Raw genomic sequence first — 26,688 nt, forward strand, 5'->3', positions numbered from 1 at the left:
ATTTAACTATATGGACCTTTGTTGGCAAGGTGATGTCTCTGCTTTTTAAGATAAATGAGCAGTTAGGACATGGATTGTGGAGACCCAAGACGATCAGAGGCCAACTGCTTCACAAGGCCAAAAAGCAGAATCCACTTGGAAATGGCCAGTTTAGCTCCAAGTTTCTGGTACTAAATGTGCTTGTGTGAAGCCCCCAACCTTGGTCTGCTGGGGACACCTCTTGCAAATTCCCTCAACCCACACCAGGGCCCCACTGACCCACCAATAATTTTGCAGAGGACTTTTGCATTCTGCAAATACAAGCTTATCCATCCTTTGTGTTCGCTTCACATCATCAAATAAAGAAAACCAGCGTATCACTCCTTCAGAGCATACAAGATTTATTTCAGGTATTTACAGCCTGCTTTTCAATTTGAGAATGAGAACTTCCATGACACATTTTGGTTTTTTCCCATGGAAACTTCTCTTTATTATTTATTTGCATTTATACCATGCTCTTCCACCAGGGGAACTCAGGGCAGCTTTAGGCAATGCTTCCTCAATAAATCTTTTCCAAGTTTATAAATCGAAATACTATTAAAAAGTGTAATTTTTGCAGACTCGGTTAATCTCTAGCAAAGAGGAATCCTAAACTACTACCGTATTAAAAAGGGCACGCTGTCAATAGAAAGGTTAATTTATTTACTCCGTTAGAAAAATTATAGTTTTCTTATGGGAATGTCGACTGTTTTCCCTGCCCTGCCCCAATTGTGTGTTTGTGTGTTGGTCTTTCTTAACACGGTTGATAATAGGTATGCAAAAACTAAAAATCCAAGGCTGGAATGAATATTCCAAATTGAACCAAGTTAGACGATTGTCATTTAGTCTAAAAGTAAAAAAAGAAGGAGGAAAGAAAGATGCTCAGCACAACACTTTAGAATAATGCCATTTACGAAAAGGACAATAAGGTCTCCTAAACGTTAAAGAGAAAGGAAAATACCAGGCTTCGTTTTTATCACCAGTGTCAACTGCTCTCAAGTGTTTTGACAGCTCAGATGAAACATCAGCTGCTGCACAAGCTCAAAAACTTGCAGGATTAGGCAGCCCAGAAGGGGCTCAAACCCAACAGCAACTTAACTGCCTGATTATCTTGCCAAGCTGGGCAAGGTTCCAGGAAGGTGCAAGAGAAGGGCAGCTCCTCCATTCTCCAAAGCAGGGGTAAGCAGTTTTATGGCCCGTGGGCTAAATCCAAGACTATTGAGTTTCCTGCTACCCCTGGAAACAGAGGAGATTGCTGCCTGGCAACCCCCGACCCAGATCCATCTACTCGTGGCCCTGCCTAGTTTTTAGCAACGCTAGGCAAAAGAGTTTCCTGCCGTCTCAAACCAAAGGTGAAAAGCCAGTTTGCTCCCAGAAGTCAACGAGAGATTTCACATTTTTGTGTCACCAAGAGAGATCTATTGATGCCCTCTGCCATGCAGGAGAACGCTGCTCCAGAAATGGTGCGAAGTGCTTGCAGGGGAGTTGCACCGAGTGGAACAGAGATGGCAAACCTGTGGCCCTGAAGGTGTTGGCCCCCAGCCAATGTGGCCAACGGGGAGGGGATGATGGGAATTGTAGTCAAGGGGTGGAGAACCTCCAGCCAGCAGGGTGACTCTGGCTGATGAGCTCATTTTCCCCAAACAGTCCCCAATTTACCCATCCGATGACATAGCTGGTGATGTCAGCTGATGGGCAGGGCCTTCTCCTTCAAGCGAGCAAGAGCAAAAAAGCTTAAAGGAACCTGTACAATGTAGATTCTTTCCCTCCTACCAACCCATTGCTTGCTGCAAAGGGAAGCGCTTTAAGCTAGTCCCCAAGCGCAGACAGGGTAGCGGGGACAGCCTTAAAGCAAGCGCTGATTTGCGTTCAGCAACACCTGCCCCCAGGTATAGAGCTGGATCAGCTGGAAGGGAGCTGATATACCTCCCGTCAGTGGCCTGAGAATGGTTGCTCATCCCAGACCTTAAGAAGAGCAGGTCAAGGCCGTACAGCACAGACAGGGAAAACGCCCCGGCAAGCCAGGCCAGTGTTCTCTGTTGCCAACCCCTCCCGCAGGCAGGGCGATTAAAAGTTCAAGCGCCGAGTCCTGCACCCAGGCAATTCAAGTTGTGCGCCGACAAAGGTGGGCTGCTGTGACCTGCGCACAATTGACTCAACCCTAGGAGGAAAGGAAGGAAATGTGCAGGGGACCAATACCCTCGGCTTCTCCCTCACTGTTCTCAAAGAGGCAAGCCAGCACTGCCCCACATGCTTCCGACACGCTCGCCTTTGCAGCTGCAAGGGGCATTCCTTCCCCAACATGGTGCCCTCCAAGTGCTATTGGGACTGCCACTCCAATCACCCCTGACCGCCGAGCTAGCCGGTTTTAGGCTTAAGGGGAGCAATAGGCTGAAACATTTGGAGAGCACCAAGGTGGGAGTGTGACTAGCTTGAAAGAGGAACAGGTCAGGAATTCTGCAAGCGGAATTCTGAATGTGTGCTACCTGCAGAATCGCAGCATGTATTACACAGTCCTGTCCGTGGGTCACGGAGCCCAGAGCAGAGATGTGCTGGACATTCAAATACTAAGGAGCAGGGTTTGTTTTCGTGGATCTTTTTGGGTTTTCACCAGGCAAAGCACCCCGCTTTAAATCGTGGCAATAGCAGCCACAGAATCTGCCCCGGCAGATGAAATTGATCAGACACCGCGTGGCCTCTTCTTTTAGGCAGAGTCGGCCGGTGTGTATCAAGTCTAGTGTTTAAAAACTGGCAGCATAAGATTCTCTTACAATCAATGGAGAGATAAAGAAATGTAAAAAAAGAAAAGGCACACAGAGAAGTGCTTGTATAAAAAAGACAAGAGAACAGTTAATAAAAACTGCGTATAAAGACTTAAGGAATGGATGTTCACTAGAGTGTTACTGAGCCCTTACGGATTTTTTGATTATTATTTTTAAGAAATCTACTTCCATTTGGACTAGTAAAAGAAAAAAAGAGGGACTATCTACTACACACAGAGAGAAGAAAAATAGACGGCTCAAACCTTTGACCCGAAATGGAATTACGTTGACGCAAGATCAACTAAGAATATCGTTGAAATTTTAAAGAGGAAAGGAAGCGGTCCATTCTGAAAAACTGAAGAAGCGAGGGTGTGATTAATACTTCAGAAAAATTGCATTTGAGATTGGTTCTAAACCCTTTTATGTCTAGAAGATTCAAGTCACTTAAGAAAAATGCTGTTTTCACATACAAGCCATTAAGTGTCCAGTTTCTGTCCAACAAGGATGCCTCTGCAGCTCGGGCGAAGGGGGAAGAAAAGGCTACGCATTTGACTGGGAAGATCCTGCAAAGAGATCCCACGGACACAAGCAAGAGCGATACAGAGGGTCCCATTCATCTTAAGCGGGGCTTGCGCAAGAAGCATTCCTGGGAGGGAGACTGTGCCACATTACCTGTCACAGTTACGAGTTCCAGATTAAGCCATATAGAAATATTAGTCACAAGAGGGAGGGGAGGTGGAATTGCCCCTGCAGGAGAGCTGTTCCCTTTTAAAACCGTTAATAAAGAGAGGGAAGGGAAAACGACCCCTTGGGCAAAGTTTGGTTACGCAGGAACTGCCGCATCTCCCCACACTTGTATAAACTTTGCACGCACAAAAATATATATGTACATACATACACACACTGCAGGAAACGACTATAAATACAGTGCATCCTTTGTGGGTCTAAAAAGGAGGAGTCGGAGGAGTCGCCGTGTCTGGTTCCAGTTCACACCAGGCTGGAATGCTTAAAGAGTCTTTCAATGGAAGAAGCCAAGCTTCTCATGAAGCCACTCCTCAGTGAGGTCTTCTGTGTTCCTGATTTCAAATACCTTTAAGTATAAAAAGAGGGGGGGGGGGGAGAAAAAGAAAAAGTATTGTGTTAGCAACTATGGTCTTGGCCAATATAACGTAAGAGAATATTAGAGGTTACCGCCCACACAATTCTGCTGCGCTTTTCAGCTTGTTTGGTGGCACCTCGCTAAAACCACTTCTTACTGTTTGTAGCAGAGTTTTCCCCGGAGGCAGAGGACAAGGACAGGAGTCATACTCAAATTCACAGTCAAGAGCTTCTTTATTGCTTGACTGGTTGCACAGGCATTTCTGTTACTATCATATACAGGCTATTTACCGTATTTTTCGCTCTATAGGACGCACCAGTTGATAGGGCGCACCTAGTTTAGGGGGGAGGAAATAAGGGGGGGGGGGAATTCTGAAACCCAGAAGCCAGAACAGGAAGAGGGATCTGGCTTCTGGGATAGCCTCTTGCTGTTCTGGCTTCTGGGATAGCCGCTGGGATAGCTTTGCGCGAAGCCTCCGCAGGGCACAGGGAGCCTTCATCCCCGTGCCCTGCGGGGGCTTCTGGGACAGCCCGTGAAGCCTCCGGAGGGCAGCGGAGTGCCTTCATCCTGCTGCCTTCTGGAGGCTTTGCGCAGCTAACCCCGAAGCTAGAACAGCAAGACGGAGCGCTGCGCAGCGCTCTCTCTCCCTGTTCTGGCTTCTTTAGCCGCGCAGCCTGCATTCGCTCCATAAGATGCACACACATTTTCCCTTACTTTTTAGAAGGGAAAAAGTGTGTCTTATAGAGCGAAAAATGCGGTACATACCCTCTTTCTCTCTCCAGCACGGTATAATCTCAGTCCAGTAATTAACAATCCCGACACAGCAAAACTCACAGTATCAGCAGCACACATTGTCTTACTTCCAACCTTGTTGTCAGCGTGTGTGCTGACGTGTGTGTGTGTGTGCGCGCTTTCCTCATGCGGAAATTACAGCCTGCAACTTCCTCCCTTTATTTGCACCTCCAGCTGACACCTAGAGTGGCACTCCTACACACTAAAGAAAAAAATCTGGAACCCTCTTTAAAGCTTCCAGGAACTTTTATCTGTGTCTTAAATTATGTTTTCCTAACATTGAAACTGCCTCCATGTGAGGCAATGAGAGATTTTACTCTCTTGGGTTCCATGATCACTGCAGATGGTGACAGCAGTCACGAAATTAAAAGACGCCTGCTCCTTGGGAGAAAGGCGATGGCAAACCTAGACAGCATCTTAAAAAGCAGAGACACCACCTTGCCAACAAAGGTCCGTATAGTTAAAGCTATGGTTTTCCCAGTAGTGATGTATGGAAGTGAGAGCTGGACCATAAAGAAGGCTGATTGCCAAAGAATGGATGCTTTTGAATTGTGGTGCTGGAGGAGACTCTGGAGAGTCCCATGGACTGCAAGAAGATCCAACCTATCCATTCTTAAGGAAATCAGCCCTGAGTGCTCACTGGAAAGACAGATCATGAAGCTGAGGCTCCAGTACTTTGGCCACCTCATGAGAAGAGAAGAGTCCCTGGAAAAGACCCTGATGTTGGGAAAGATGGAGGGCACAAGGAGAAGGGGACGACAGAGGACGAGACGGTGGGACAGTGTTCTCGAAGCTACCAGTATGAGTTTGACCAAGCTGCGGGAGGCAGTGGAAGACAGGAGTGCCTGGCGTGCTCTGGTCCATGGGGTCACGAAGAGTCGGACACGACTAAACGACTAAACAACAGTGAAACCTTTGCACAGGCAGAACGCTTTGGTAAGCTGTCAGCATGTGACAACACACCCCAGGAACAGATTTGATTGGCCTGCTAAACCGGGTGAGGGAAGCCGATGGGTCTCAAACCCTCGGTGACTTGGGACTTCACCTGCATGCGAAGACAGGATTGAGCGGACGAGACCAAGAGTTGGTCCAACAGTCAAGAAGGCAATTCCTGCACATGCTGCAGAGGGAAGTGAGGGGCAGGTGGGGTTCATTAACCTGGGAAAGCAGCCAATATAAGAGAAAGAAAACACTGGCTTCCCTTCAGGAGAATAAAAAGGCTCAGGAGTAAATCTAGAGTAGAGTGCCTCCTCCTGGCAACTCCTGCAGCCAAGCTGGTGCCAAATGTCTTGTGCTGCTTTCCTTTGGACCCCATCAGTGAGAGCCAGTGTGGTGTAGTGGTTAAGAGCAGTAGTCTTGCAATCTGGGGAACGGGGTTCGCGTCTCCTCTCCTCCACCTGCAGCTGCTGGGTGACCTTGGGCCAGTCACACTTCTTTGAAGTCTCTCAGCCCCACTCACCTCACAGAGTGTTTGTTGGGGGGGAGGAAGGGAAAGGAGATTGTTAGCCGCTTTGAGACTCCTTCGGGTAGTGATAAAGCGGGATATCAAATCCAAACTACTACTACTACTACTACTACTACTTCTTCTTCTTCTTCTTCTTCTTTGTGTCTTGTTTATGTAGTGACCGCTCCCCACATTAAATGGGGGCACCCTTTGCGTGGTCGCGCGCAGCCCCCTGGACCCTATGCAGCACCATTAGCACAGGTTTGGCTTCGCCTTCCCCAGGTGGGATACCTGGAGGTCTCCGCCTACCTCAGCCAGTTATCCAACCCTGCCTGGGGAGGCGTTGCCAAGGTGATCAGGCCAGGTAGGGGGAGGGACCACCCTGCCCACACAACTGGGGGAGGATCTTACCTGGGAACCGTCAGTTGGCTCCAGAGCTTCTCCCACCCTACCCACCCTCAGTTAAGACTTCTTTTGCAGGTTAACCTTTTCTCCACAGGTACGCTGACGCTGCTACGTCAAGGTCGCTGTTGAAGGGCCAGAAAGGAATTCCCGTGTTGGCAGGTTTGCTTTTCCCGCAGCAAAACGTCACAACTTTGGCGGTATCAGGCCTTGGGCGGAATCCTTTAGTCTATCTTCCCCAAACTCCTTAAGGTAGTGATAAAGCGGGATATCAAATCCAAACTCTTCTTCTCCTCTTTATCTGGTCAGCCCAGGACCTCCTTACACCCTGCCCAGGCTTGTGTCCCAGGGACGTCACTTCGGTGCTGCTAACACAGAGGTTCGACTTTCACCCTCGGAGGCACACTCCATTGTCTCTCGAGACAGAGGGAGGCCAATGACAAACACTGAGCACATCCCTGATACTTAATCCAGAGACGTCTGCTGTTGGGCCGTGTGGTTTGAAAGAATAAGCCTCCCAGGCCAACTTGGACCCTGTGGGTGGGTCAAGACTGGCCCGCTGGCCTGAGAGTCACCCACCCCTGATCTGCACCTGGAGTACTGTGTCCAGTTCTGGGCACCACAGTTCAAGAAGGACACTGACAAACTGGAACGTGTCCAGAGGAGGGCAACCAAAATGGTCAAAGGCCTGGAAACGATGCCTTATGAGGAACGGCTAAGGGAGCTGGGCATGTTTAGCCTGGAGAAGAGGAGGTTAAGGGGTGATATGATAGCCATGTTCAAATATATAAAAGGATGTCACATAGAGGAGGGAGAAAGGTTGTTTTCTGCTGCTCCAGAGAGGCGGACACGGAGCAATGGATCCAAACTACAAGAAAGAAGATTCCACCTAAACATTAGGAAGAACTTCCTGACAGTAAGAGCTGTTTGACAGTGGAATTTGCTGCCAAGGAGTGTGGTGGAGTCTCCTTCTTTGGAGGTCTTTAAGCAGAGGCTTGACAACCATATGTCAGGAGTGCTCTGATGGTGTTTCCTGCTTGGCAGGGGGTTGGACTCGATGGTCCTGGTGGTCTCTTCCAATTCTATGATTCTATGCAGGATCTCTCAGAGGGGGAGAAAAAGAAGAGCTGCAGCTGCTGCCCTGCCCTAGGAATTGCCTGAAGAACAGGGGAGCAGAAGAGGGGTGCATTAGTGACTGCGGTGTTATTTAATGCTTCCTCTGAATGCAGACAGAGATGTCAGCTCAGACCGCTATTGATTCATGCATTAATGTAAAACGGAAAGATGGGGGGGGAGCGAAGCTCCATCACACAGTACAGATTAGTTACTGCACTCAAAACCACAGTAGGATGATTATGGAAAACATGGTGGGGTGGAAGGAAGAGTCTCCTCAGGGGAGCGATGGAAGGACCAGGCAGGAGAACACAACCCTGCCTGAGACAGGCCAGCTCAGAGGATTAAGGGCACAGTAGGAAGCTGAAGGGTATAATAAGCTGGAAGTCTAGTTCGCCCTGCCCTAGATGCCTGGAGCAGAGGGGAGCTGTGGTCCAAACCATGTGGATGGCACCAGGTTAGAGAAGGCTGATCTAATTCTTGTCTCCCTTGGAAGCTGGAGCACACAGCTATAAATCCAGTTCTCCACACCAGATTTGCTCTGCAAAACTGTGAGCCAGACAGCTTGCACTGGTCCCTGTCTGCCCTGAATAGGCGTGAAGGCAGGCGAGAGCGGGTGCCCCTCTCTTGCCCGCCTTCCCAACCCATCTGAAACTTACAAGGGTTATCCAGAGGTGAAAGGATGCCATCGGGCAGGGCTGCCCGTGTGCATGCCTGGGTGTCCCCATCCCTCAAACCACAAAGCACACAGCATCCCGACACACCTGTGCATTCATGCGCATGTTAGCTCAGTGACCAGCCCTTATGAAACTGGAAATGGAAACCCAACTTCTTAACTTTTTTCTCTCTTTCTTCTCCTTCCACTGTGTCTTTTAATTCATTTTCTATTCCTCCCTCCCTCCTTCTCTCTTTCTTTCTCTCTAGTTCCCCCACCCCTCTTCTCCATCTCTTTTTTGCCGGGGGATCCATGGTTTAGTTTGGACAAAAAAAAAAGGAGCTACTTGACAATAATCTTTGTATTTTTCTTTATAAACTCCAATAACCTTTAAAAAAAGGAAATGGAAGCCCAGTGAAGTCTGACGCTAGCCACAGGATGCCTCTCCTTCCACATGCCAGAGGATCTCTTGCACAAAAAGAGACAGTGACTCAGTGCCAGTTCTCTGCCTCTCTGCACAACTAGCAGAGTAGAGTAATTTTGTCTAATTTATAGGGGCAGATCTGTATACTGCGCACAGGCTACAAAGTTGAGTTTTCCCCTTAGCACAGAATTTTATGGGCACCACATTACACACTTCACAAGGGGGCTTGTGAAGAAGGCGCAGCAGAGACTGTACTTTTTGAGAATTCTAAGGAAAAACCATCTTCCGCAGAAACTGCTGCTTGCCTTCTATCACTGTGCCATTGAGAGCGTGCTCACTTATGGCTTATGTGTGTGGTACGGAAGCTGTACTACCCAGGACAGGATGGGGTTGTGCAGAGTTGTTAAGGCAGCAGAGTGCATTGTTGGCTGCCCACTCTCCACCTTAGAGCAGATTTATGCCACAAGGTGCCATAGGAAGGCACTGGACATAGTAAAAGATCCATCGCATCCTGGTCACTGTCTCTTCGAGCTCCTGCCGTCGGGACGGAGATACAAGACGATGAAGACAAGAACGAGCCGTCTTAAGAACAGCTTCTTCTCCAGAGCGATCTCAGCCCTGAATGGGAAGCCTGGACTTTGAAAGTCATCTAATCTTCCTTGCGGCATTATACTGTATTGATTTAATTAGTGTTTTTATAGTTGTTTTGATTTTGTGTGGAGTGCCCTACCTGGGTGGATGGAGCAGCCAAGTAATTTCGTTGTCCCCGAGAGGGGGCAATGACAATAAAGATATTATTATTATTATTATTAACACACACACACGCCCTGATATTGGAAGCACCGTATTTTTTGCTCCATTAAACACACTTTTTTCCTCTTAAAATCTAAGGGGTAATGTCTGTGTGTCTTATGGAGCAAGTGTGTGGTCCCTGGGGCTGGGGGGGGAGGACCCGGGCTTCCCCCGCCAGCCCCACAAGCTCGGGGAGCAGCGGGAAGGCTATGCGCAGCCTTTCCGCTGCTCCCCGACCTGCTCTTTGGGGCTGACGGTGGGGGAAAGCCGGGCTTCCCCCACCGCCAGCCCCAAAGAGCAGGTCGAAAGAACCCAAAGCCTTCAGAGTGCAGTGGGAACTCCTGCCGCGCTCCAGAGGCTTCGGGTTGCCTTCACTGAAGGCGAATGAACGCACCTTGAACGCACCTTGTTTTAGAGGGGGAGAACAAACAAAAAAAATCTCCCCCTCTCTGCGCAATGCCCCTTCAGCGAAGTGGCAGGAGAAATGGAAGGGCCTCCGTTTCTCCTGCTGAAGGGGCGCTGCGCAGAGAGGGGGAGAATTTTTCTTGTTCTCACCCTCTAAAACAAGGTGCGTCCTATGGTCGGGTCCATCCTATACAGCGGAAAATACGGTATTTAAAACTGACAGAAGAGTTTAGGCAATGGGGAAAGCATCAAGTTAGCATAGGAAGCCTGCCTTACGACGAATCAGGCCATTGGTCCATCAATCTCAGTGCTGGCTACACCAACCGGCAGCAGCTCTCCAGAGTCGGGAATTGAACCAAGGACCCCTCTGCACGAAAGGCAGATGCTCGTCAACACATACATACATAATTTCATTTGTACGCCACCTTTCCACAGTTCAAGCCATGCTCAAGGTAGCTTACAACATGGGGGGGGGGGGGGACATGTCACTGCAACGTAACAAAAGTAGCCGTGAACAATAAATCAATCATTTGTATGCAACCAAAAGGAGCAATTTGTGTATATATATCACAACACGATTGAAAATGATACAAAACAACAACAGCACCCGCACCCAAGAAAGAATCCAAAACAACACCCCAGCTCAAGATTCTGCTCAGCAACCTCAGCTTTTGCAGCTGGACTCAGTCAAGATCCTGCCCTCCAGGCCAGGTGGGAAAAGGCCTGCAAGCAGGAAGCAGATCTTCCAGGACTCGCAGCCAAGATGGTCTTCAGCAGCCTCAGCTTTTGCAGCTGGAGTCAGTCAGCAGCCTCCGCTCCCCCTCCCATTAAGCCACAACCCTTTCCCACAATGCCAGAAGTTCGTACCCAGCAAATTCTGGGCGCCTTCCACTCTTACCTTTGTAAGTTCCGCCGTCTGTACGAGCTTATTTTTGCTGCCGGCGTACATCATCTGTTGCTCAGGCTTGCACCCTGCAATTATCGGGAGGGAATCGGGATCAGGAGCAAAGCAAGACCAGCATTAAGGCAGTCTGTTCAGGAGGAACGGGGCAGGGGTACAGATGGAATAGGCCAGCCATTTTACTGCCTGCCTGCTTTTCAATCCCCACTCGCTACCAGCTCCTTGCTCTGCTAAACCTGTCACCCGTCAGATGCTCTGGACCGCAACTCCCATTGGGCTGATGGGAATTGTAGTTCTGGAGGGCACTTGGTTGGCAAAAGCTGCTCCACCAGAGTCTCGTCCCTTACAAGTTGCCCCTTTCCATTCATTAATTGATTGCATTTATATCCCACCATTTCCTCTAAGGAGCTCGAGGTGGTGTACGCCATTTCCGCCCCCCAATTTAAGCCCCACGACGACACTGTGAGGCACTTGCGCGGTCAGTTCACAGCAAGTCCAAAGAAATGAGAGATTTCATGCAGTATATATGTCCTCCAGGCACCCTCTCCCCCTTCCCCAGGAATCCAGTCACATCAGCTTGTACACGCAGGTTGACATCACAGATGTTCCTGCTCCGGTACTCTTAACCATGAAAGGGTTTTCCTTCCTGTACTCCTGACCATAAAAGGGTATTCCTGTTCCTATGCTCTTATCTTGGAGCAAGAGGTCACCAACTCCAAGAACACACTCTGGCACTGTTCCCAGACTAGGTCTGTGTGTCAGAGTATGGTAAGATAAGACCCAGACATGGCATCCCTTCTCCACTGGAACAGCCAAGGTCATCCTTTGCCGTGACTGATAAAGGAGAGAGCTTTGTTTATACAGCTGTGTTCTTGTTATGCATTTGCTCAACAGCTCAAGTTAATGCATTTTAGAAATGCTCCCTTGGAGAAAGAAGAAAAGGGGGGTTTCAAACTGACTACACAGAAACCCATTCCTTCAGGCTGGGCTAAGAGAAGCCAATGACTGGCCTAAGGGCACACCCAATGAGCTTCGTGACCCAGTGGGGATTTGAACCAGGTGCTAGCATGACACTCTTAAGCGTTGCACCTCATGGGCTCCAAAATCTAAGCCAGGCTTTGTTGGCCTGGCACCCTCCAGAGGGTGTTGGACTACAACTCCCATCAGCCCCTGCCAGTGCACGATGGGAGTTGTAGTCCAACAACAATTTCCGGAGGGCGCCGGAACAACGAAGGCGAGTGTAAACACTTAAAATTGAGAGCCTGGGGGTCCTGAAAAGGGCAATTCACAAGCTTCACCAACACCACCTCGCCCCCATGTGGTGTTCTTAGAGCTATCCTAAGACATGTTTGTGTCCCGTCTGATCAAAACATGGCTCCCAGCGAAACTTGCTGTTCCTTATGGCAATCAGCCGTTTCCATCTTGAAGGCCAGCAGGCAGCTTCGCAGAACTGTAGAGAGCTGGAAGGGCCCTCAAAAGGTCATGCAGAGCAGGAATTTGTATGGGAGAAACTGCCCCCATCATCCAGCCGGAGCTTGACTTACCGACTGGGCTGGAGAAGATGAAGCAGAGCGGGTAAGAGACTCTCCCGTCGTCATGCTGGTACTTGTAGCTGTAGACGATGAACGTTTTCTCAGAGTTAAGGAAAATGGGAGAAAGTGGGCTGGGTAATAGGATCTTGAAACCTGCCCGTTTCAATGTGCTCAGTGTAGCTGAGTTTTTAAGCAGAGTTTACAGGTGAGGGGGGCAGTTTATACCTGGGGCTGATATGTTCGGATCAATGAAATGCTAAAATTGGCTAAAGGCGGCCATGATAGTATCAGACAGTTGAAAGCACTTCCTAGGGACCCTTGTTTGGTCTGAGCAGCGCCTCCCCGCCTGCCCCCCCCCCGGCTTTCCACCCTGAGGTCTCATTCGCACTATGCATTTAAAGCAGAATCATCCCACTTTAAAACAGTCACATCTTCTCCCAAAGGAACACTGGGAAATGCAGTTTTGCTTGTTATATTCTTTACGAAAAAATAAGAAGTACAAATTTTTAAGTGCACCAGTTAAACGAAAATGTGAAAATAAAACAAAATAACACCCGTGTAAAAAACAAAAAACTATAAACATTACATGATTGTTACGGTAGTTAACCTAAAACTTAACCTAATAAAGGTAAAGGGACCCCTGATCATTAGGTCCAGTCGTGGCCGACTCTGGGGTTGCGCCGCTCATCTCGATTTATTGGCCGAGGGAGCCGGTGTACAGCTTCTGGGTCATGTGGCCAGCAGGACTAAGCCGCTTCTGGCGAACCAGAGCAGCGCACGGAAACGCCGTTTACCTTCCCACTGGAGCGGTACCTATTTATCTACCTGCACTGGTGTGCTTTCGAACTGCTAGGTTGGCAGGAGCAGGGACTGAGCAACGGGAGCTCACCCGTTGCAAGGATTCGAACCGCGGACCTTCTGATTGGCAAGTCCTAGGCTCTATGGTTTAACCCACAGTGCCACCCAAATTCCAAATATCGTTAAATTTGTCCATGGCGAGTCCACATTTGTACACAGCTTGTTCATGTGTTGCAGGTTTGTACATATATTCTATCCACTCATTGAAGAGAGCTGCATTTAAATCTTTCCAGTTCATCAATACCTATCTTTTTGCCTTGGTAAGGGCATGGACAGTCCATTCATATTTTCCCTTTATTAGGTTTCATGTATTAGGTATATAAGTCAAGAGAATATTTTCCTCTGCAAATTTAAGATTTGTTAAGTTTAAAGGTGCTGAGATCTGTTAGGAGGCCTCCTATTACCCTCCATAGAGCTACAATTCCCAGAGCTCCCTTGGAAGAGAGATGCATTGTTAAGCCACTCTGGGAACTGTAGCCCTGTGAGGGGTCCCCTTAACAATGCTCAGCATGCTTAACAAACTACACTTCCCAAGATTCTTGGGGTGAGGCTGCGGTTGTTTAAAACCGCATTAGGTAAAGGTAAAGGGACCCCTGACCATTAGGTCCAGTCATGACTGACTCTGGGGTTGCGGCGCTTATCTCACTTTATTGGCCGAGGGAGCCGGCGTACAGCTTCCAGGTCATGTGGCCAGCATGACTAAGCCGCTTCTGGTGAACCAGAGCAGCGCACGGAAACGCCGTTTACCTTCCCGCTGGAGCGGTACCTATTTATCTACTTGCACTGGCATGCTTTTGAACTGCTAGTTTGGCAGGAGCAGGGACAGAGCAATGGGAGCTCACCCCGTCATGGGGATTCGAACTGCCGACCTTCTGATCGGCAAGTCCTAGGCTCTGTGGTTTAACCCACAGCGCCCCTAATCCTGACCATTGGCCTTTGTCACCAACAATTTCCATCCGAATCCTGCTTGTCCATTGAGGCCCCAGGTCTTACCTAGCTTATAATGGGCCCTCTAAAGACAGCCTCTCACCCCTAGTGGGCAAGAACCAAGCCAGACCATTGGCCCACCTATCTTAAAACTGTCTACGCCAGTGGCACCCAAACTACTCACACCATGGACCACTTGAAAATGGCCGAGGTTCTTGGCAGACCACTTAACTGCTTTTCTGCCTAGTGTAGCAATTGTAATACACCATAGGGACACGGGGGGCGCTGTGGTCTAAACCACTGAGCCTCTTGGGCTTGCCGATCAGAAGGTTGGTAGTTCGAATCCCCACGATGGGGTGAGCCCCATTGCTCTGTCCCAGCTCCTGCCAGCCTAGCAGTCCGAAAGCACACTAGTGCAAGTAGATAAATAGGTACCGCTGTGGCGGGAAGGTAAATGGTGTTTCCGTGCACTCTGGTTTCTGTCATTGTGTCCCGTTGCACCAGAAGCGCATTGTGTCCCGTTGTGCCAGAAGCGATTTAGTCCTGCTGGCCACATGACCTGGAAAGCTGTCTGTGGATAAATGCTGGTTCCCTCGGCCTGAAAGTGATATGAGCATCACAACCCCATAGACACCTTTGACTGGACTTAACCATCCAGGGTAAAGGGTTACCTTTACCTAATGCGCCATGCTAGACGCTGTAGGGTTTTTAATTGCACTTTTACAGACATGCTGCAGACCACTCTCCAAGGTTTCAGGCAGGGGCTGTCCCCATGTGGGGATTGAACCTGGAATCAAATCAATCGCCATTGATTTGTATACCTGTTTCGTGGCCAAACCCACGTGCCAAACAGAGCCGGGTGTGCTACCTTGAGGCTTTTGCAAGCACCAATATGCAGACCGGAAATGGGTTCTTCTAAAGCAAAATATTGCCGCCGCCAAAAAAAGGATATCGAGGTTGCCTCTCTGGCAGCTCGTCTTTTAGCTCATCTGGAGAAATGCCCTGGTACAATTAAAAATAGAACAAGAGACAGGGTTGTGCACACAGGAATCCACAGATATATCCAACAGCTGTATAAAATGGTATACATAACAGTAACTAAGTTAACTAAACTACACTAGCTCCCAGTACGTTTCCCAGCACAATTCAAAGTGTTGGTGCTGACCTTTAAAGCCCTAAACGGCCTTGGTCCTGTACACCTGAAGGAGTGTCTCCACCCTCATCATTCTACCCGGACACTGAGGTCCAGCTCCGAGGGCCTTCTGGCGGTTCCCTCCCTGCGAGAAGCCAAGTTACAGGGAACCAGGCAGAGGGCCTTCTCGGTAGTGGCACCCACCCTGTGGAACGCCCTCCCACCAGATGTCAAAGAGAACAACAACTACCAAACTTTTAGAAGACATCTAGGGAAGCTTTTAATGTTTGATATATTACTGTATTTTAAAATTTGGTTGGAAGCCGACCCAGAGTGGCTGGGGAAGCCCAGCCAGATGGGCAGGGTATAAATATATTAATAATAATAATAATAATAATAATAATAATAATAAAAGCATGTTCCCTTAAAGAGCCTTTGCCCATTTAATTCTGTGAACCACCCTGATATCTTATGATGAAGGCTGGTATTGTGATAGGAATTTTATGGTTTTAGATATATGGCAACGTTCATAACCACACGTACATAGATCAGCACAGGAAAGCCAACCTGGAACCATTTTGATTCCTAAACTGAGCAAATGTTTCTCTGCATGGTCAAAATAGAAAAGCCTCCCCATTGTCTCTTCCTTCACAAATCCTGTCTTAAGGGTATGTCTGTGTTTGAATAAGGGTGTGAGCCTTATCATTACAAAAGACTGGCCAGGCTCCCCAAGAAATCCAATCAAGTAACCTGCCAGACAGAAAATAAACAAAGCGACAGGAGAAAACAACATGCAAATGTTCTGTTTTAGACTGCCTTATCTGAGGGGTGGTCTTAGGTTACACCCCTTCTGTGATGAATGCATTTCAAAAGTCTTTATAAGCCCTTGCACAGCATTTTGGGGGGTGCTCCTCCTCTCCTGCGGGTGAGGGGAGCACCCTGTTGCAACAGATCAATAAAGATCAAGCTTACTAGCTGCTTTGCTTCTCAATATTCTCTGGTTGGCCTCTGTTATTTTCTCCTACCAATAGGGAACCTATGTAAGGTCTCTATATGGGCTCTTGGATACCCCATAAGGGAAAAGGGCATATTTTTATTTACAACAGTATATAAATCTAATAAATCATCCCTGGTGCTGTTCAGATATTTCGGACTACAACTCCCATCAGCTCCACCCAGCAGGGACGACTCATACTGTGGCTGATGGGAGTTGTAGTCCAAAACATCTGGACAGCACCAGGTTGGCAAAAGCTAGGAAATAAAGCCCACTAAACTCAGTGGGGTTTGTTCTGAACACACATGCCAAGCGCGACGTTGCTACTTCTGCCAAGACCACCCAGGCGTGGTTTCAGAGCATCCTGCAAGAACCAGCGCTGCAAAGGGCAGAGGTGGCGTGGCGTGGAAAACAGACAAAGAAACGACTTTCCAAATGGCGCAGCGGTTCACTTTCGGAATCCAGCAATAAGAAAATCTTTGCAGCCCCAGCTTTGAAGCAGTTTGTAGCTGGAGGCAAAGAAACGAAATCCATACCATATAAATAGACCATCCACAAACCTCATGTTCTTCATCCAGAACCACCAGTTGCTTATCCTTGTCGATCTTCACTATAATAAAAGGGAGAAAGAAATTGAAATGAACCCACTGAAATTAATGAACACGACTCAGCTGGGACCACTGATGTCAATGGTTCTACTGCTTTCTTTTTTTACAAACTGCTCGCCCGGCCTTACTCTCTGGCTGTAGCCAATTAACAGTAAAAATCTCCAAATGGGTCCGAACTCCGATGTTTAAAATCTCTAGTAGAGGACAAAGATCCAGCGATCACGTTAAAGGTGGCCAAATTCTGTGCGATTGCCATAAAACTTAGGGAACAAGCTGTGATACCATCACGATTAAGGTTTTAAATGACGACTTCAGGTTATATTTTAGTGAGTAAGATCTAATTTATATATTTTAATTGCTGCTATATCTGTACTGTCCCTGTTATACCGAACTGCAAATTTAAATGCATCCCTGTTGTGTTTCGTGACTTCCCTGATTTTGTATGTGAGCTGGAACTGGTCTGTGACTGAAATAATACATTCATTCAATTAACAGTAGCACAATTAACAGGCCAGTGTTCGGAGCATCTCTCAGCTGACCCACCAAGAGGATTCTGGACACTGTTCCAAGGGCTGAATGCTAGATGTTGGCAGGGCCAGAGGCAAAAGGAGGAGGAGCGACAGGTGCGTATGTTTTCCTTTGTACAAGAGGCTATTTTCCACACCCATTTGGAAACCCTTCTCTGTCCTCCATGCAGACAAGCAAGGGAAATTGTCAAAGTTCAAGGGCAAATCCTAGCCAGGCAAAAACACTTAGGGAGGGTGCAAAGCAAGGCTGACGAGGGATGAGGCCCAGGGAAGAGTTCCAAGGGCCAGAGAGAGAGGTCTAGAAGAGGGCTGAATGTGGCCCCCGGGTCCGATGTTTCCCACCCCTGCTGTTGAGCATCAGAAAAGGAGTGTCTTTATGGCAGAGGGTGATTACCAGGTAACACTGGCGACCCACCTGCACTCACTGTGTGCTATTAGCAACATGGGTTGCTATTAACAACATGCTTTAAAAAAAATAAAAAATAAAAGCTTTTATTAAGACTTTGCTCTGTTGTTTTACCACAAGGGAAGGTTTCTCACCATCCTGGAAAAAAGGTGGCAAGTGGAGTGCCACAGGGTTCTGTCCTGGGCCCATTGTGGTTCAACGTCTTTATAAATGACTTGGATGAAGGAAAACAGGGGATGCTCATAAAATTTGCAAATGACACCAAACTGGGAGGGGGAGCTAATGCCGCAGAAGATAGAATCAGGATTCAATACATAGCTGTCAACGTTTCCTTTTTTTAAAGGGAAATTCCCTTATTCCGAATAGAATTCCTCACAAGAAAAGGGAAAAGTTGACAGCTATGATTCAATATGACCTTAACAGATTGGAGAACTGGACCCAAGGTTACAAAATGAATTTCAGTAGGGACAAACGTAAGGTTCTGCACTTAGGCAGGAAGAACCAGGTGCATAAATTTAAGATGGGGGACACTTCTGCAGGGACTGGGCCTTCTCAGACACAGTACCCCAAGTTACAGAACTTGCTTTTTTTCAGGAAGATATTCTTGCTGTTTGGAACCAGATGAAAACGGTGCTTTTAGATGTGTTTTTGCCTGGTGGCTATTGAGCAATTCCCCCCCCCCCTTTTCTTTTTCGCTAGCTAGCTTGTAACTTGTGTTTTATTATGGTGGGATATAAATAGTTCATCGACATGCACACACACATAAATACTGCCCGACGTCACCAAACCACCCATAGCAAATGCCACGATGGCAGTTTCTTGTGGTTAAGAGACGTTTGCTCCACCAGGGCAGGGAAGGAGAATCAGGAGAAAGAAGAAACATTTGGAAAAGAACATAAGCCGTGATAAATCCACTTATCTTTGTAACCATGAGGGCAGTAATCTCTTTCGATTTCTTCTTTGTAAAGGGATCCTCAGGATGATAAAAGAGGCTCCACGGAGGAGCCACTGAAGCCAACAAGGTCAGCTCTGGACAGACAGACCCGAAGCTTAATTACGGTGTTGACATAATTTGGGACAACTTGGAGAAACTGCCTCCAAGACTCTGTTGGCCGTTGAATACCCTACTGCGTTGCTACAGCAGAAGTGGGGAACCCCAGGGCCAGAGGCAACCCTCAGGCCTCCCTCTAAGCCACACCCCCTCTCCTCAAGCCCCTCCCCCTGTCCCCAAACCTATTTGGCTGGCTTGTGTCCTCCAGCCAAGAATACCTTTTGCTTGCATGGAATGAGGCTTATATACAGTCATACCTCGGGTTAAATATGCTTCAGGTTGAGCATTTCCAGGTTGTGTGCCGTGGCGACCCGGCAGTAATGGAACGGGTTATTTCCGGGTTTTGCCGTTCACACATGCGCAGATGCTCAAAATGACGTCACGTGCATGCGCAGCCGCGTCTTACGTTCTGTTCAGGATGCGAACGGGGCTCCGGAACGGATCCCGTTCGCATCCAGAGGTACCACTGTAGACACAATGTGTGTTTGTGTGCAGACCAAATGTGAGAGAGCCCCCTTATCTTTGAACGGCTGGAATCTGGCCGACTGAACAAAGGCAATTGCTCCGCCCACTACTGGCTTGTGCCTTCCCCTTCCCACCTCAGTACAGTGTGGTGTAGTGGTTAAGAGCGGTAGACTCGTAATCTGGTGAACCGGATTCGCGTCTCCGCTCCTCCACATGTAGCTGCTGGGTGACCCTGGGCCAGTCACACTTCTCTGAAGTCTCTCAGCCCCACTCACCCCACAGAGTGTTTGTTGTGGGGGAGGAAGGGAAAGGAGAATGTTAGCCGCTTTGAGACTCCTTAAAGGGAGTGAAAGGCGGGATATCAAATCCAAACTCTCTTCTTCTTCTCACTGCCAGCATTCGAAATTAGGCAGGCGCCGGGCACATTTTGCACCTGGCTATCGGCCACTTGCGACCAAGTGAAGATGACCGGGCGCCAATATAGCGCCTGATCTCTCCACCACCTGAAAGCACCTGGCTGGGGATCCTTGAATCTTGGCTCTTTTCACACACTAATACCATGTCCTATAGAATTTTGTATTTTATCTGTAAAACCAGAATGAATTTCAGGGCCCAATTTCGAGCCGCCTGGCCCCAAAATGGCATCTTGGCATTCCACTTTGGCAATCGTAACCTTGGTTTAAGGAGCCATTTGCAGCCTAGCTTACATATTTGAGTTTCTAACACTGATCACTACCTTCCAACAACATTTCTCCCGCTATACAAAGTTGGGACTGAGTGCCTGCATCTTGCCTCCGGCCACTCAGCAGACTCACAAATCCACAAGGAGAGCTGGTAACCTGTGGCAGACACAAAGGTTGCCACTCAACCAGCTCTCCAAATTGCCTAGGACAGGGGGGGGGGGTTGTTCTTTTTTTGCTGACACCCAAATGAAAAAGTTCTTTCAACTCTGCTCTCAGAAAGCAAAGTGCAAGGAGCCTTGGGCCAAATGCAGAGTCCGCAATGCCCTCTGCTCTTACTCAGCAGATCCTTCTCCGCCCCAACCCAGCACAAGGCCTTGAAACCCTGGTGGGCAGACGTCTTACTGATAATCGCAGCATTGTTCGTCTCTTTGCGGAAACGGAATTTTCTCAGCTTCTCCACAAGGTCTTCGGCCACGTCACAAACCACGAGGGATTCACTCTGCGGGGGGGGGGGGGAGGGAAGGAGAGACGAGGAGGGAGATGAATAAGACATTCTTATTAAGAGATTTAAGTCAGCCGCAGCTCTTTGATCCACAGCTGTTGGAAGGTCTGGAGCAAGCGCAAAGCCCCAGAAACTAATAAGAGGAAACAAGTAACTACGGTGGCACCTCGGGTTACAGACGCTTCAGGTTACAGACTCCGCTAACCCAGAAATTGTACCTCGGGTTAAGAACTTTGCTTCAGGATGAGAACAGAAATAACACGGCGGTGGCATGGTGGCAGCAGGAGGCCCCATTAGCTAAAGTGGTGCTTCAGGTTAAGAACAGTTTCAGGTTAAGAACCGACCTCCAGAACGAATTAAGTTCTTAACCCAAGGTACCACTGTATTCTGAAATGCTTTGTGGGGACATAGCTCTGTGATCCTGCAGTGGGAACAGAAGAAACAGCCTTGCACAAAGTCCAAACATTGGTCTGTCCGCTCAGTACAGTCATACCTCATGTTACGTTTGCTTCAGGTTGCGCGTTTTCAGGTTGCGTCCCGCGGCGACCCGGAAGTAACGGAACGGATTACTTCCGGGTTTCGCAGCTCGTGCATGCGCAGACGCGCAAAATGACGTCACGTGCATGCGCAGAAGCGGCGATCCACAGGCGCGGGTTTGTTTTCTTTTCCCTTAACCACTGGTCATGCTAGCTGGCGGGAGTCGGGAGTCCAGGCACGCCTCCCTATTCCTGCTGCAAGCGGAGAACTTGAGGAAAAGGACTTTTCTGCTCATGCCACTGGGAAAGTCCAGAAATAGAAGTGATCTGGTTGGCCACTGATGCTGGATGAGATAGGAGAGACATCACCTTGCCAACAATGGTCCATATAGTTAAAGCTATGGTTTTCTCAGTAGTGATGTATGGAAGCGAGAGCTGGACCATAAAGAAGGCTGATCACTGAACAATTGATGCTTTTGAATTATGGTGCTGGAAGAGACTCTTGAGAGTCCCATGGACTGCAAGAAGATCAAACCTCTCCATTCTTAAGGAAATCAGCCCTGAGTGCTCACTGGAAGGACAGATCGTGAAGCTGAGACTCCAATACTTTGGCCACTTCATGAGAAGAGAAGACTCCCTGGAAAAGACCCTGATGTTGGGAAAGATGGAGGGCACAAGGAGAAGGGGACGACAGAGGACGAGATGGTGGGACAGTGTTCTTGAAGCTACCAGCATGAGTTTGACCAAACTGCGGGAGGGAGTGAAAGACAGGAGTGCCTGGCGTGCTCTGGTCCAGGGGGTCACGAAGAGTCGGACACGACTAAACGACTAAACAACAACATCAACAACAAAGGTGTTGCAACTCATAGGGTTTCTAAAAGGACAAAGTGAGAAGGGGAGAATCGTGTATGCCTCCATGGATGAAAGTTCGGATATAAAAATAAGCAAATAAAGGGACAAGATGAAGTCGTCGTCCCCGCCAGGACTTAGACCACACCAGAGAGTTTCTGGATATACATCACTGCCTCAATGTTCATCTTACACTATACAGATAAGACAAAACAAAACCTATCCTGCAAACTCCTTTGCTCTCTGCAGTGAAATGCATCTCAGATGGTCATTTCCAGCATGGAAAGGCCAAGCTGATGCAAGTGGAAGGACCGCAAAGAGCAGAAACGGGAGAGAAGAGGCAAATCGTTGCCGCAAAAGACGTCCTTCGTTATTCCAGCCTGAGCTTCTCTGCTCCTACAAGTAGCTTTGTGAAAATGTACTCCTGGCGGTTACACTCACAAATAAATGCAGCTCAGCGATTGTGTCAGGCGGAGGCACAGCCCAGTTCCCTGAATAGGCTGCCTCCAGGTACTTGCACCACCCAGAAATCATCTGCTCATCATAGGAAGCCCTGAGCCAGCAAGGCACCCGTAAGCACCAGAACAGCTTACTGCAGCCCTGTTGCCAAGGAAAAGAGAAGGAAAGGCATTTGCAAGTCTCTAGCTTACATCTCCCTGCTGTGTGGGGATTTGGAATGACTTCTGTGCAATGGTTTAAACCTGTTTAAATGCCAGAGGGTTTTTTGGGGTGGGGAGCAGAGGGACTCCACTTCTGCCACTGCTGTTTCAACTGTAAGCTGTTTGGGGCAGGGACCATCTCATTGTTTCTTTTGCTGGAACTAAAAATAATTTTTATTCAGTGGAGTGAGGAATCTAGTAGAGGAGCTCCAGCTTCTGTGCAAACCCACAAAGCACCTAATTCCTGGGGTGGGGAGGAGGCAGAAATCTTGACAGTAAAACTGGATTAGGTTTTGCAAGACAGACATGCCCTACTTTTCTCTTTTTTTTTTACTCACAGCCAGACTTAAGGCTAAGAGCTCTCACAAACAAAACAGCTCAAGGCCTCTAAAGTCTAACTGAAGCCTGTTGAAAGAGGCTTTCAGCACACAAGCCAATTTCCTTGAGAACTAGCCTTTTGAGCATCGCAAGGAGTTAAGAATTTAAGAGAGGTTGGGCAGGGCGAGCGAAAAACTTACAAAGGGGATGTGGCCGTGGCTCAGCTGGCAGAGAATCTGCTTTGCACACAGAAAGGTCCAGCACATGCAGGTGTAGCTGGGAGGGACCCCTGCCTGAAACCCTGGAGAGCAGCTGCCAGTCAGTGTAGACAATGCTGAGTGGGATGGGCCAGATTCCTTTGCTTCCAAAGTGCCAAGACCAAGACCCAAGGCCATCTAACTGAACTGCCCTCCCTGCACAAGCACCAGCCCCCTCCCACCAGCTGACACTGATTGCTTCCAAAGAATGGTTATTATTATTATTATTATTATTATTATTATTATTATTATTATGCATACTGCCCTTCTTCATCCATAGATCTCAGGGCAATTCACGCCATAAAAATACAGTGGTACCTCAGGTTATATACACTTCAGGTTACATACGCTTCAGGTTACACACTCCACTAAGCCAGAAATAGTGCTTCAGGTTAAGAACTTTGCTTCAGGATAAGAACAGAAATCACGCTCCGGCAGCACGGCGGCAGCAGGAGGCCCCATTAGCTAAAGTGGTGCTTCAGGTTAAGAACAGTTTCAGGTTAAGTACGGACCTCCGGAACGAATTAAGTACTTAACCCGAAGTACCGCTGTACAAAATAAAAACACAAAATTCATAATAAGAACAGTAACAAAGACGTGATGATGGTTGGAAGGTGAACAGAGAGTTAAACATAAAACATAAAAAGTGATGGGTGGGCAGAAAAGGAACAAGAGGGTGTTTATACTGGTGTGAACCTGCCCAAGAGACTAGAGGCAGATAGCAGATTCAGCCCTTTCTGGGCTCCATGAGTGGGTTTGGGGGAAGAGGGGAAAGAAGGCAGTCGTGGGTGGGGTGGATTTCCCAAAGTGAAGGCATCCCATTTTTGAAAAGTGCAACTGTTCTACTTTAGCTTTCTCCAAGAGATCAATTAGATGGACAGAAGGAGCCAAAAGGGAACTTAAGATGTATGCATACACACTACCAGCTTTTACACCAGATTAGCCAAACACAACAGCCAGCCTGGTTCCAAATTTACCATTAACGGAAGCAGATTAGAATGACGAGGCAAGGGTGTGCCTTGGAAGATATACCAAGTAAAAATTCCATCCTCTCACAGCTCTTTATGTTATTATTTTCCAGGGGGGCTAAAGTGCATAATGACACACAGGGAAAAATCACAATTGGTGTTGATCCAGATTGAAGTTAAAATGAAGGAGACCCATTGATGGCAAGAGAACTAGCTTCCAAGTATGCATAATAATAACAATAATAATAATAATTTATTATTTATACCCCACCCATCTGGCTGGGCTTCCCCAGCCACTCTGGGTGGCTTCCGGAACAATATTAAAATACAATGATTCATCAAATATTAAAAGCTTCCCTAAACAGAGCTGCCTTCAGATGTCGTCTAGAAGTCCGATAGTTGTTTATTTCTTTGACATCTGGTGGGAGGGCATTCCACAAGGCGGGCGCCACTACCGAGAAGGCCCTCTGTTTGGTTCCCTGTAACTTGGCTTCTTGCAGTGAGGGAACCGCCAGAAGCCCCTCGTAGCTGGACCTCAGTGTCCGGGTAGAACGATGGGGGTGGAGATGCTCCTTCAGGTATACAGGACTGAGGCCATTTAGGGCTTTAAAGGTCAACACCAACACTTTGAATTGTGCTTGGAAACATACTGGGAGCCAATGTAGCTCTTTTAGGACCGGTGTTATATGGTCTCGGCGGCCGCCCCCAGTCACTAGTCTAGCTGCCGCATTCTGGATTAGTTGTAGTTTCTGGGTCACCTTCAAAGGTAGCCCCACGTAGAATGCATTGCAGTAGTCCAAGCGGGAGATAACCAGAGCATGCACCACTCTGGCGAGGCAGATCGCGGGCAGGGAGTGTCTCATCCTGCGTACTAAATAGAGCTGGTAGACAGCTGCCCTGGAGACAGAATTGACCTGCACCTCAATGGACAGCTATGAGTCCATTAGTGGGAACTGGGTTGAAGTATTCTGGGACAATGCAGATTACATTCTCCACTTTAGGAATAAACATGTACAGTGGTACCTCGGGTTAAGTACTTAATTCGTTCCGGAGGTCCATTCTTAACCTGAAACTGTTCTTAACCTGAAGCACCGCTTTAGCTAATGGGGCCTCCCGCTGCTGTCGTGCCGCCGGAGCACGATTTCTGTTCTCATCCTGAAGCAAAATTCTTAACCCGAGGTAAGATTTCTGGGTTAGCAAAGTCTGTAACCTGAAGCGTCTGTAACCTGAAGCATATGTAACCCGAGATACCACTGTATTAAGGGGGAAGAGTCCTACCATCAACCCCTCCCATCACAAGAACAAGGACTCAGGCTGCAATCCTGGACAGACCTATGTGGGAGTGAGTTCAGTAGGGCTTACTTCCAAGTAGGCACACACAGGGCTGCACTTTCCACATCACAGAATGTGGATTTATCACCAGTGAAGCATTTTTCGGCCACTCATCTCCACACCCTCTCTATTCATGCTTGCAGTGAGTGATGAGGGGAAATTTAATCCACATTCCTGGTGTGAGTACAGACATAAAGTATACTCGTCCTGGATTAGGGAGTACAGGAAAACACACTTGGGCATGGCATTTAAGCGTGGCAAAGAGAAACAAATCCAGATCATTCTTTGGAATGCACCCCCTATTCTGCCATTTCCAGAGGGCGAGTGGATCAGGGTGGGGCAGTAAAAATAAGACAAAAAAAGAGGGTGCGGGGCAGGGAGGCAGCCTGGCCAGCGCCTTTTCCAAGCACAGTCCCACTAAATGCAAAGTGGGTAAAATACTAATAATAATAATAAATTTTATTTATACCCCGCCCTCCCCATTCAAGGCCAGGCTCAGGGGGGCTAACAAACAAGAATAAAAACAAGTTGAATGAATACAACTTGAAAACAAGATTAAAATACAACATCAAAACATTAAAATCTGGCCCTTTCTTTGCAACGAAGCATCACAGTTTTGTTTTTTTCGTTTGAGGGACAGGAGTCTTTTCTAGCCTTCCCAGAAGTCTGGGAAAATGTATTGTTTTAAGTTTTAACTTTCTGTGCTTGTTTTATTTATTAAATTTGCACACCGCCCTTCCTCCAAAGATCTCAAGGCAGTTCGCCGTATAAAAAAAACAGAAAATAAAGATAATGAGAACAAAAACAAAACAAACCTGTAAGAACAACACCCCTCCCCCCAGGATACGAACAGGAACACGGTTTAAACAAATACCAAACCATCCCTGCAGCGGGAGGCCATCGCCACATCTATTTTTTTGGGCCAAAAATCACATTTATTGCTCAAAATGCCATGTCGTCCTCTCCCTCCAGCTCCCCCCCCCCCGACGGAGACCCCCAACAGGGACATGGGAGGGGTTTTTAGCCACCCCACCTCGGACTCTAAGGGCGCAAAGCTTCCCGGGAATGTGGAAGCGGCGAAGGAGCCAGCCGGGGCCTCCCCTCGCCGCCCCAGCGATCCCCACTTACTCACCATCTTGCTCCCGCAACAGCCTTTCCCTCAAGTCCCTTCAGCAGCGCGGCCCCTTTAAGAGCCCCCGGGTGCCCTCCCCGGCTCCCTTTCAATCCGGCCTCAGACCCGCTCAGCGCGCATGTCCGTACCGGCCCCCGAGCCAATCAGAGGAGCAGCTGGGCAGGGTTCGGAGACGTCGCTTGAGCTACGGCGAGCGGAAAGTGCC

The 26,688-nt window shown here is 48.2% G+C and overlaps 1 protein-coding gene across 1 annotated transcript; it reads right to left on the reverse strand.

Annotated features, from left to right (window-relative positions):
• Window positions 1-363: 363 nt before the first annotated feature.
• Window positions 364-26,688, reverse strand: GMFB (glia maturation factor beta). The gene is made up of 7 exons (XM_081916124.1): window positions 26,484-26,688; window positions 20,393-20,489; window positions 16,811-16,860; window positions 15,077-15,126; window positions 12,352-12,434; window positions 10,805-10,878; window positions 364-3,870 (listed from the first exon to the last, which is right to left on the reverse strand). Exons 1-7 carry the CDS (start codon window positions 26,484-26,486, stop codon window positions 3,799-3,801), a joined length of 429 nt encoding a protein of 142 aa, XP_081772250.1. The 5' UTR covers window positions 26,487-26,688; the 3' UTR covers window positions 364-3,798.

Source organism: Podarcis melisellensis, assembly GCF_964234715.1.
Source record: "Podarcis melisellensis genome assembly, chromosome: 1".
Lineage (NCBI taxonomy): Eukaryota > Metazoa > Chordata > Lepidosauria > Squamata > Lacertidae > Podarcis > Podarcis melisellensis.

Bases quoted from the DNA above. Each gene is read 5' to 3' on its own strand.
- GMFB (XM_081916124.1), bottom strand. The intron at 10,879-12,351 runs GTAAGTCAAGCT...CGATAATTGCAG, and splicing joins CATCTTCTCCAGCCCAGTCG to GGTGCAAGCCTGAGCAACAG. The intron at 3,871-10,804 runs GTAAGAGTGGAA...TTATACTTAAAG, and splicing joins AGACGGCGGAACTTACAAAG to GTATTTGAAATCAGGAACAC.